Source organism: Cherax quadricarinatus, chromosome 97 (genome assembly GCF_038502225.1).
Source record: "Cherax quadricarinatus isolate ZL_2023a chromosome 97, ASM3850222v1, whole genome shotgun sequence".
Lineage (NCBI taxonomy): Eukaryota > Metazoa > Arthropoda > Malacostraca > Decapoda > Parastacidae > Cherax > Cherax quadricarinatus.
Window position 1 is genome coordinate 154,331 of NC_091388.1, and position 12,610 is coordinate 166,940.

General features: G+C 41.1%; 1 protein-coding gene across 2 annotated transcripts in view; it reads left to right on the plus strand.

The window, feature by feature from the left end:
• The window catches only part of LOC128704980 (uncharacterized), a 55,430-nt gene extending 43,383 nt beyond the window's left edge, over positions 1-12,047 (plus strand). For both annotated transcript variants that reach the window (XM_053800191.2, XM_053800192.2), the window contains exons 5-6: positions 926-1,153; positions 10,002-12,047. In XM_053800191.2, the coding sequence (XP_053656166.2) occupies positions 926-1,153; positions 10,002-10,232 (459 nt within the window). In that variant the 3' untranslated portion in view covers positions 10,233-12,047. The remainder of the gene's footprint in view (positions 1-925; positions 1,154-10,001) is intronic.
• Positions 12,048-12,610: the final 563 nt, after the last annotated feature.

The following is a 12,610-nucleotide window of genomic DNA, read 5'->3' on the forward strand; positions in this document are numbered from 1 at the left end:
GCCTCGTCCTAAGTTCTATTGTTTATACATGATTAATATAAATATAGAGAGATTAAATACTTTTATTTTTAAGGTAAGATTGGTCAGGACAGTTCTTTCCTGACTCTGGTCTTAGTCATATTATAACTCACCACTGGAGCTTTTAGTCGTCTGACTGAGACTTTCCACTGGCTTACCCTCCCACTGAGGCAGGGTGGAGTTACTAGCCTCGTGCTCCCAGTATATATATTAATATATTATATATATATATATATATCCATATATATATATATATATATGTATATATATCCATATATATATATATATATGTATATATATTAATATATTTTATATATATATGTATATATATTAATATATTATATATATATATATATATATTTATATATATATATATATATATATATATATATATATATATATATATATATATTTATGTAGTTCATTATGGTGCTCACACTTCATGATGGTGCACAGTTCATGATGGTGCACACAGTTCATGATGGTGCACACACTTCATGATGGTGCACACAGTTCATGATGGCGCACACAGTTCATGATGGTGCACACAGTTCCCGCATACCATTGAACCCACACATGCACACCTGCGTGTTCATATGCGTTATGCTAGCACGTATGAACGCACACACACACGCAAGAATACAGTAGGTAACTGTTCACCTAGCAGTAAGTAGGCACCTGGGTGTTAATGGACTGGTGTGGGTGGCATCCTGGGGGATAAGATTGAGGGACCACACTGGAAACAAGACACAGTCCTCGATGACGAACTGATGTCCTTCGATTATCCTGGGTGGCTAACCCTCCGGGGTTAAAAATCCGAACAAATCTTTTCTTATCCTATTTCAGAACTCGACCTTAACTCGCCAATATTCACTTTCCTTCCTCTATCAAAGTCTTTTGTTTCCAGCACAAGCCATCGCTAACCTGGATATGGCTGATGAAGTCCTTTGCTGTCGTAGCCATCAATGTCTACTATCTCTCCAACTGGCTGATCCGCCAAGGTCGTTACGACCACATCAACTGGGAGAAGCACAGGTTTGAAGACCAGTTTATCTACGCTGGTGAGGGTCTTACACTAGCTCAAGTGGTCATCATGGTCCTCTTCTGCTTCATCGGGGCCATCTTCACTTACAAGGTGACATAAACACCCATCACAACAATGGGTGCAGATTTAATAGAGACTTAGAAAGGATATAGGAAAGTATTGAATCGGCAATATATATATATATATATATATATATATATATATATATATATATATATATATATATATATATATATATATATATATATATATATATATGTGTGTGTGTGTGTGTGTGTGTGTGTGTGTGTGTGTGTGTGTGTGTGTGTGTAAAGAGGAGGCAGTTAGGGAAAGATATAAACAGCTATTAGAGGATAGATGGGCTAATGAGAGCATAGGCAATGGGGTCGAAGAGGTATGGGGTAGGTTTAAAAATGTAGTGTTAGAGTGTTCAGCAGAAGTTTGTGGTTACAGGAAAGTAGGTGCGGGAGGGAAGAGGAGCGATTGGTGGAATGATGAAGTAAAGTAGTAAGGGAGAAAAAGTTAGCATATGAGAAGTTTTTACAAAGTAGAAGTGATGCAAGGAGGGAAGAGTATATGGAGAAAAAGAGAGAGGTTAAGAGAGTGGTGAAGCAATGTAAAAAGAGAGCAAATGAGAGAGTGGGTGAAATGTTATCAACAAATTTTGTTGAAAATAAGAAAAAGTTTTGGAGTGAGATTAACAAGTTAAGGAAGCCTAGAGAACAAATGGATTTGTCAGTTAAAAATAGGAGAGGAGAGTTATTAAATGGAGAGTTAGAGGTATTGGGAAGATGGAGGGAATATTTTGAGGAATTGTTAAATGTTGATGAAGATAGGGAAGCTGTGATTTCGTGTATAGGGCAAGGAGGAATAACATCTTGTAGGAGTGAGGAAGAGCCTGTTGTGAGTGTGGGGGAAGTTCGTGAGGCAGTAGGTAAAATGAAAGGGGGTAAAGCAGCTGGGATTGATGGGATAAAGATAGAAATGTTAAAAGCAGGTGGGGATATAGTTTTGGAGTGGTTGGTGCAATTATTTAATAAATGTATGGAAGAGGGTAAGGTACCTAGGGATTGGCAGAGAGCATGCATAGTTCCTTTGTATAAAGGCAAAGGGGACAAAAGAGAGTGCAAAAATTATAGGGGGATAAGTCTGTTGAGTATACCTGGTAAAGTGTATGGTAGAGTTATTATTGAAAGAATTAAGAGTAAGACGGAGAATAGGATAGCAGATGAACAAGGAGGCTTTAGGAAAGGTAGGGGGTGTGTGGACCAGGTGTTTACAGTGAAACATATAAGTGAACAGTATTTAGATAAGGCTAAAGAGGTCTTTGTGGTATTTATGGATTTGGAAAAGGCGTATGACAGGATGGATAGGGGGGCAATGTGGCAGATGTTGCAAGTGTATGGTGTAGGATGTAGGTTACTGAAAGCAGTGAAGAGTTTTTACGAGGATAGTGAGGCTCAAGTTAGAGTATGTAGGAAAGAGGGAAATTATTTTCCAGTAAAAGTAGGCCTTAGACAAGGATGTGTGATGTCACCGTGGTTGTTTAATATATTTATAGATGGGGTTGTAAGAGAAGTAAATGCGAGGGTCTTGACAAGAGGCGTGGAGTTAAAAGATAAAGAATCAAAAATAAAGTGGGAGTTGTCACAGTTGCTCTTTGCTGATGACACTGTGCTCTTGGGAGATTCTGAAGAGAAGTTGCAGAGATTGGTGGATGAATTTGGTAGGGTGTGCAAAAGAAGAAAATTAAAAGTGAATACAGGAAAGAGTAAGGTTATGAGGATAACAAAAATATTAGGTGATGAAAGATTGGATATCAGTTTGGAGGGAGAGAGTATGGAGGAGGTGAATGTATTCAGATATTTGGGAGTGGACGTGTCAGCGGATGGGTCTATGAAGGATGAGGTGAATCATAGAATTGATGAGGGGAAAAGGGTGAGTGGTGCACTTAGGAGTCTGTGGAGACAAAGAACTTTGTCCTTGGAGGCAAAGAGGGGAATGTATGAAAGTATAGTTTTACCAACGCTCTTATATGGGTGTGAAGCATGGGTGATGAATGTTGCAGCGAGGAGAAGGGTGGAGGCAGTGGAGATGCCATGTCTGAGGGCAATGTGTGGTGTGAATATAATGCAGAGAATTCGTAGTTTGGAAGTTAGGAGGAGGTGCGGGATTACCAAAACTGTTGTCCAGAGGGATGAGGAAGGGTTGTTGAGGTGGTTCGGACATGTAGAGAGAATGGAGCGAAACAGAATGACTTCAAGAGTGTATCAGTCTGTAGTGGAAGGAAGGCGGGGTAGGGGTCGGCCTAGGAAAGGTTGGAGGGAGGGGGTAAATGAGGTTTTGTGTGCGAGGGGCTTGGACTTCCAGCAGGCGTGCGTGAGCGTGTTTGATAGGAGTGAATGGAGACAAATGGTTTTTAATACTTGACGTGCTGTTGGAGTGTGAGCAAAGTAACATTTATGAAGGGGTTCAGGGAAACCGGCAGGCCGGACTTGAGTCCTGGAGATGGGAAGTACAGTGCCTGCACTCTGAAGGAGGGGTGTTAATGTTGCAGTTTAAAAACTGTAGTGTAAAGCACCCTTCTGGCAAGACAGTGATGGAGTGAATGATGGTGAAAGTTTTTCTTTTTCGGGCCACCCTGCCTTGCTGGGAATCGGCCAGTGTGATAATAATAATAATAATATATATATGTGTATATATATATATATATATATATATATGTATATATATATATATATATATATAAATATATATATATATATATATATATATATATATATATATATATATATATATATATATATATATATATATATATATATATATATATATATATATATATATATATATATATACATATATATATATATATATATATATATGATCTTCACTTACAAGGTGACCTAAACATCACTCGCAACGATGCTATGATGTTGTATCACGTAAAGTAAAAGGACACAAGTGCAACTAATGTGGCATTTTATTGTGGCAACGTTTCGCTCTCCAATAAAATGTCACATCAGTTGCACTTGTGTCCTTTTACTTTACATATTGTCGGTAATTCTACCAACTTTATTACAATGTTGTGTCATGTTAGATAACATGTATGGAAGCGTTCATTTGGTAATACAATTGTTGATTAGTGGAATAAACTCCCAACTAGTGTCACTGAAGCGAGAATTTTGAAGTTTCAAATATAGTGTGCGAAGTGTACTCTTATAAGTGTATGAGTGGGAGGGGCTGGGTTTGATTGGTGTCAAGGGGTACGGGAGTTGATAAATTAAACACATGTGCAACTCTTGGGTATCTTTATTGAGGAAACGTTTCGCCACACAGTGGCTTCATCAGTCCATACAAACGAGAATCTTGAAGAACAGGAGGAGAATGAGGTAATCAGTCCCTCAACCTTGAGTCGATGTGGTCAGTCCATCAATCTTGAATAGAATACGGCATACGTGCTGAGAAGGAGCTTATAAACCGTTGGTAGGAGAGGTGCAGCAGTCATAGGTGGTGTCACATTTGTTCAATGTGGAAGTAGGTCGTGTCCAAGAATTAGGAAAGCGAAGAATTCCCAAGTATTAAGATCCCAAGAAGTTGCAGTGTCTGACAGGTTTGTAGATGAATGGGTACGGGAGTTATTTCTTGAGTAGCTTTAGGTAGATGTCGTTTTGATAAGGACCTGCCTCGTATGGGCCAGTAGGCCTTCTGCAGTGTTCCTACATTCTTATGTTCTTATGTTCTTATATGTTAGGCAGGTACTTGAGTATGTGTAGGTGGGTGTAAGTTGAACCTGCCTAGCATGGCCAGTAGACATACTACAGTGCTTCACTGTTTTGTTCTAAATAATCCATTTAAAGTGGTGGTTGACAACTGTCAATGAATAAATAGAAAAATGAGCAATAGTTAGAACCGAGGTCCTGTAAAATGCAGGCCCAAAGTTGTACCATAGAGCCACTGTATTTTAATAAGAAATATCTGCAGGTATGTAAGGATTGTCAGGAAACAGGATAAGTGTTTCCTGACACGGGTCTTAGATAGATGACTCGCCGTTGGAGCTTTTGGTCATATGACCGAGGCCTTCCGCTGGCTTATCCCTCCACCACTTTAAAAATTATGGCCATAGTTATAACCATTTTTTAAAAAATCTACAGATAACACTTGTGCGAGATGTAGCACCAGTTTCCACGTCGTGCGAGATGTAGCACCAGTTTCCACGTTGTGCGAGATGTAGCACCAGTTTCCACGTTGTGCGAGATGTAGCACCAGTTTCCACGTTGTGCGAGATGTAGCACCAGTTTCCACGTTGTGCGAGATGTAGCACCAGTTTCCACGTTGTGCGAGATGTAGCACCAGTTTCCACGTTGTTTTTTTCACGTGTTCGTGTGACGAATTAAACACGATAACTTTGTACTGTACTGAAAAAACCACTGGATGGCCAAAACGTCTTCAAAGATACCCAAATGTTGCACACGTGTCAAATTTTTCAGTTTGATACTGTGCAACATCTGGGAATCATTTTTGTAGATGTTTCTCCATTCAGTGAGTTCATATTGTGGGTATTGTATACCATTACTGACTCACGAAATCGTAAAGACACGATTGCAAACAAACCATACCACGGGTGGGGGTTTGAACCCGCGGTCAGAGAGTCTCAAAACTCCAGTGGCCCAGTGGCTAACGGTCTGGAGTTTTGAGACTCTGAGGGCGGGTTCAAACCCCACCCGTGGTATGGATTGTACAAGTATTATTGAAAGAGGGAGGAGAGGGATAGAGCGATGATTTGATAAACAAATGAGCAACGGAAAACGAAAGGACTGTAGAGAAGGGAGACGAAAATTGGTTAAGTTGGTATATTATTTTTATCATTGTATTGGTGGACAATTCTGTTTGCAAGAGGGTATAAGCAGGAGAAAGGGACGAAGGAGACGAATAGTGTGGAAAGGAAGGAAGAAGAGAAAATAATGAAGGGAAAATAAGAATTGGAAGTGTTAGCCTGGTGGCTAACACTCTAGTTTCACACGGCGAGGGTCCGGGTTCGATTCCCAGCCAGAGTAGAAACACTGGGCGTGTTTCTTTACACCTGTTGTCTATGTTCACCATCAGTAAAATGGGTACCTGGGTGTTAGTAGACTGATGTGGGTCGCATCCTGGGTGTTAGTAGACTGATGTGGGTCACATCCTGGGTGTTAGTAGACTGATGTGGGTCACGTCCTGGGTGTTAGTAGACTGGTGTGGGTCACACCCTAGGTGTTAGTAGACTGGTGTGGGTCACATCCTGGGTGTTAGTAGACTGGTGTGGGTCACATCCTACGTGTTAGTATACTGGTGTGGGTCATCCTGGGTGTTAGTGGACTGGTGTGAGTCACATACTGGGTGTTAGTAGACTGGTGTGGGTCACATCCTGGGTGTTAGTAGACTGGTGTGGGTCACATCCTGGGTGTTAGTAGACTGGTGTGGGTCACATCCTGGGTGTTAGTAGACTGATGTGGGTCACGTCCTGGGTGTTAGTAGACTGGTGTGGGTCACACCCTAGGTGTTAGTAGACTGGTGTGGGTCACATCCTGGGTGTTAGTAGACTGGTGTGGGTCACATCCTACGTGTTAGTATACTGGTGTGGGTCATCCTGGGTGTTAGTGGACTGGTGTGAGTCACATACTGGGTGTTAGTAGACTGGTGTGGGTCACATCCTGGGTGTTAGTAGACTGGTGTGGGTCACATCCTGGGTGTTAGTAGACTGGTGTGGGTCACATCCTGGGTGTTAGTAGACTGGTGTGAGTCACATCCTGGGTGTTAGTAGACTGGTGTGGGTCACATCCTGGGTGTTAGTAGACTGGTGTGGGTCACATTCTGGGTGTTAGTAGACTGGTGTGGGTCACATCCTGGAACAAAACTGACCTAATTTGCGGGAAATGCTCAGGATAACAAGGGACTTTCTATATAGTAGTATGTCACTGATGTCAGCTATGGTCTGTATACCTTGTACATGTACTGGTATACCTTGTACATGTACTGGTATACCTTGTACATGTACTGGTATACCTTGTACATGTACTGGTAGTAAATAAAGATGTAGAGGGATGGTTGACAAATAGGCAGCAGAGAGTTTGCATAAATGGGGAGAAATCAGAATGGGGGCACGTCACAAGTGGTGTTCCTCAGGGGTCAGTGTTGGGCCCGTTGTTGTTCACAATTTACATAAACGACATAGATGAGGGAATAAATAGCGACATAAGCAAATTTGCCGATGACACCAAAATAGGCCGTCCAATTCATTCTAATGAGGACATTAGAGCACTCCAGGATGACTTGAATAGACTGGCGCAATGGTCGGAGAAGTGGCAGATGCAGTTTAATATAGACAAATGCAAAGTTCTAAATGTTGGACAGTTAAATAACCATGCCACATATAAACTAAATAATGTAGATCTTAGTACTACTGATTGCGAAAAGGATTTAGGAGTTCTGGTTAGCAGTAATCTAAAACCAAGATAACAGTGCATTAGTGTTCGCAATAAAGCTAACAGAATTCTTGGCTTCATATCTAGAAGTATAAATAATAGAAGTCCTCAGGTTGTTCTTCAACTCTATATATCCTTGGTTAGGCCTCATTTAGACTATGCTGCACAGTTCTGGTCACCGTATTACAGAATGGATATAAATGCTCTGGAAAACGTACAGAGGAGGATGACAGAGATGATCCCATGTATCAGAAATCTTCCCTATGAGGATAGACTGAGGCCCTGAATCTGCACTCTCTAGAAAGACGTAGAATTAGGGGGGATATGATCGAGGTGTATAAATGGATGACAGGAATAAATAAAGGGGATGTAAATAGTGTGCTGAAAATTTCCATCCAAGACAGGACTCGCAGCAATGGTTTTAAGTTGGAATAATTCAGATTCAGGAAGGATATAGGAAAGCACTGGTTTGGTAATAGAGTTGTGGATGAGTGGAACAAACTCCCGAGTACAGTTATTGAGGCTAAAACGTTGTGTAGTTTTAAAAATAGGTTAGATAAATACATGAGTGGGTGTGGGTGGGTGTGAGTTGGACCTGACTAGCTTGTGCTGCTGGGTCTGGTGCCGTGCTCCATCCTTGAGTGGGGGTGACCAAACTGGGTGGGTCATTGGGCTAATCCAGGGGGGGTCATTGAGCTAATCCAGGGGGGGTCATTGGGCTAATCCGGGGGGGTTCATTGGGCTAATCCGGGGGGGGGACATGGACCTGCTCCGCATGGGTCAGTAGGCCTGTTGCAGTGTTCCTTCTTTCTTATGTTATGTTATTATTACGCTGGTAAGGTCTTACTGAAGATTTTCTTAAACATTGCTAATTTTTAACCATCCAATTACCATTAAAATCCTCATCTCAGTATATGTTTACTTACAGTTTATATTTTTTTGCCTGTATCAGTTTGAATTCAAGAAATATTCGCCTTATAGCAATGATAATTTGAGCATTATATAATGTTTATATAGAGTTGGGCGACATTTAGTTGTAAATGCAAAAATCCAGTAGTTATGCAGAACATTTATGGCAAACTTTAGCCGGACTTACGACTACAGTGGCAATACGAACGAACGAAAGTTCAGGTAAGATCCCAAATGGGATGAGCGGGGAAGACGGGACAGACGAAGAACAGTGCTGGAGAGGAGTGTTCTTAGTCGTAGAAATAGAGCCAGGGCTTAACCCAGCAGCGAGGCGATCGTGGGACAGATATTGAGAAGAGAAATTCAGGCTCTTCTGTTGGGACTCCGGTGGGGTGAGCGGGAAGGAAGGGATATGCGACGTTTAGAGCTAGAGAGGAGTGTAGAACTGAGCCATGTCTTAATCCAAAGGGTAATAACTTGTTAATGACTTATATAAGAACTTTAAGGGTTCATGGTGTGTGGTGTCCCGTAGCTCGATCGCTAGCACACTCAGCTCACACGCTGAGGTCCGGGGTTCGAATCTCCTCCGGTACTGCTGGAAAACATTAGGGATGTGTTTCCATAAGACACCTGCTGTCCCTGTTCACCCATCAGTTTAAAATGGGTACCTGGGTGTTAGTGGACTGGTGTGGGTGGCATCCTGGGTGCTAGTGGACTGGTGTGGGTCACATCCTGGGTGTTAGTGGACTGGTGTGGGTGGCATCCTGGGTGTTAGTGGACTGGTGTGGGTCACATCCTGGGCATTAGTGGACTGGTGTGGGTCACATCCTGGGCATTAGTGGACTGGTGTGGGTCACATCCAGGGCGTTAGTGAACTGGTGTGGGTCACATCTTGGGCGTTAGTGGACTGGTGTGGGTCACATCTTGGGCGTTAGTGAACTGGTGTGGGTCACATCCTGGGTGTTAGTGGACTGGTGTGGGTCACATCCTGGGCGTTAGTAGACTGGTGTGGGTCACATCTTGGGCGTTAGTGAACTGGTGTGGGTCACATCCTGGGTGTTAGTGGACTGGTGTGGGTCACTTCCTGGGTGTTAGTGGACTGGTGTGGGTCACATCCTGGAACAAAACTGACCTAATTTGCGGGAAAGGCTCAGCATAACAAGTGACTTATTATATAGTAGTATGTCACTGATGTCAGCTATGATCTGTACACCTTGTACATGTACTGGTAGTAAATAATAATAATTATTATTATTATAAATTTAGGAGTTACAAAGAGAACAAATAAGTAGACACTTATTACTTAAAGTTGGATTATGATTACATGCCCTGGAAATAAGAATATATATGGGTATATTTATCATGTCCTCTCGCCTTTCTTAGTACAGTGTCGTTCTTCTTCCGTAAGTTGGTGTGACCTGTCCTGTTGGTGTGACCTGTCCTGTTGGTGTGACCTGTCCTGACTATCCTTGGGCCAGTGGGTGATTTGGACTTACGTCGCTTGGGTCAGTAGGCCTGATGCAGTGTCCCTTTTTTCTTATGTTCTAATCCGCAATTCTTGCCTCCAGGTATGTGAGGAGAGGACCGCAAGCCGCCGTAACAGCCTGCGCCACCGCCGCAAATGGGGGTCGAACGATGCCACGGCTCCCCCTCTCGACCACTACGATGAGGAGGAAGCCCAGTACCTCAACGATGCCCTCACTAACAGCGAGAAGACTCACCCGGCCCGGGCAACCTCCAAGCAAAGCCTCTCAGAGATCAGCCGAGAAGACACCTTCAAACATTCCACTGGAGTCTGAATCTCATGGTCAGAGAAAATCCGAGGTGATTCATTACTTATGGGAGACGACTGTGTTACGTTCCACAACAGATGCTTAGACTTATTTTAAGTAAGACTTAGTATGTGAAGATGATATATGAGACACTTGTACAAGATTTAAGTAACAAGCTCCTCCTCATCTTCCATTTTCTCATCACTGGACTAAAGAATCAATTGCCTGGCGAAACGTGTCCAGAATAAAGGTACGAAAATGTTGTACCAGTGTTTCAGTTATCAAGACTTGATGTGTTTTCGTATTTAGAAAACAAGATTTTGTATTTCGGAGAGAGTATAAAAACTTTTTCGGTTAAGTTAGGTAATGTTTCTCAGGAAACAAGACAAGTATTTCAGTGGTCAAGTATTTCACTAAAGGTTTTGGTCATCTGCCCGAGGTCTTCCACTGGCTTACCACTCCACCCCTTTAAAATTTTTGGTTAAGATTATATCCAATGCTTATATTTTAATTATCTTCAGTGATCCTTTATTTTATTAACAGATAAGTCAGCAGAATTTTTTACACCAAACAAGTTATTAACTGATTAAGACCGTGTCAGGAGACGCTGTTATTTTCCGACGAATAACTCAACACTATCCTCCCAAACATAGATTCTTGGGGATTCCAAATACAGATGCATTGACCCCTGTATTGTTTATGTTTCGTTGTAGATATTTTGAAAATAGGCCAAGTAATATCGAAACGTCGTAATAAGCTCCTCTCTCATTTCTGCGGGTTATTTGTGTATTGTTCCTCACTATTGTCACTTTTGTTCATGATAATGGAGTGCTAGTGACGAGTTTTTTCTGCTGTGACCTTCTGTCAGGAAGACTTAAGTTAGGTAATTTTTTTCACTGCCATAATATTACAGAAGTTTGGTGTTCTCAAACTCTCGAAAATACATAAACTTTCTGAATTCATATTTAACTTACGAAACTTTCAGAAAGTCACAAACAAAATACTTAATATTTTATGTGTTTAAGTACAGTCCTTAACACTGCCAGAAAATGCTGTCGTAACATCATCTTTCTGAACGTGAATTTCTGTCGTATTTCCAGTGACTGGATATCCGCATCCGCGAAACATCCGCACAATTTCTTACATCCGCATCCGCGTCCGCATTTTACTGTGTACAGATATCCACATATGCATCCGCATCCGAATCTGCAGAACATCCACACAGTTTCTTACATCCACATCTGCAAAATAAGTAAGACATCCACATCCACATCTGTGGATATATAAATTATCACATCCGATACATCTCTGGAATATATCAGGTATAACAATGGTTTCAGGTATAACTGAAGAAAAACTTGCTGAGTATATTTCATTGATCTGAGGCGCTTATAACAACATGTTATATGTCTTTAGTATGTGCTGGTATATGTAGAATTTGTAAACATATAACTGAGGTGACTCACGTAAAGACACGATTGCAAACGGTGTTTTGTGACTCTGATCGCGGGTTCAAGCCCCGCCCGTGGTTTATAACTGAGGTGATATATAACAGACCCAGCATGTGTTTTACTCAGCTATTTTTTATTCATGTGTTGGCAGAAAATATTTCAAGATTCAGAGAGTGGATATAACTATTTAATTAGACTATGTTTAAAGGATAGGTTACTAATTATAGTCTCGTGCTGGTTCATTTATCTCGCACACACACACACACACACACACACACACACACACACACGCGCACACACACACACACACACACACACACACACACACACACACACACACACACACACACACACACACACACACACACACACACACACACACACACACAAAGATTTATTAAATTTTCTCAAAACTTCCTAAAAAAAATAATTTAAACTTTGAAATATAACGTAATAACATTGTAAATATATTTTTGGTTAATATGAAACACACGTACGAACACACCACAAATATCCCTTCCATTGATATTGTTCATAATTTTGTTTATAAGTTTATTGAATCTGTAATTTTAAAAGACATTATTGTTTATTGTGTATATTATTAAGTTTTGTGTAAAAATGTGTAAGAACGTGTGATGGCTGAGGTGTGTGTGTGTGTGTGTTTCTCTTCGTTGTGAAAGAAATCTATCACCTTCATTATCACTATTACTTCTGTCACTTTCACCCCTATTATCATTATCACGTCTGTCATTGGTTCCATTATCATCAGAAGCCTCATCACTTACGTCATTTAAATCATCTCCCATCATTTTTACCATCATCACCACCATTTACAATCATCATCATCGTTTTTACAATCGCCATTATTACGGTCATCACAGTCGTTATTACAATCATCATCATTATTACAATCATCACCATCATTATTACAATCATCACCATCGTTATTACAGT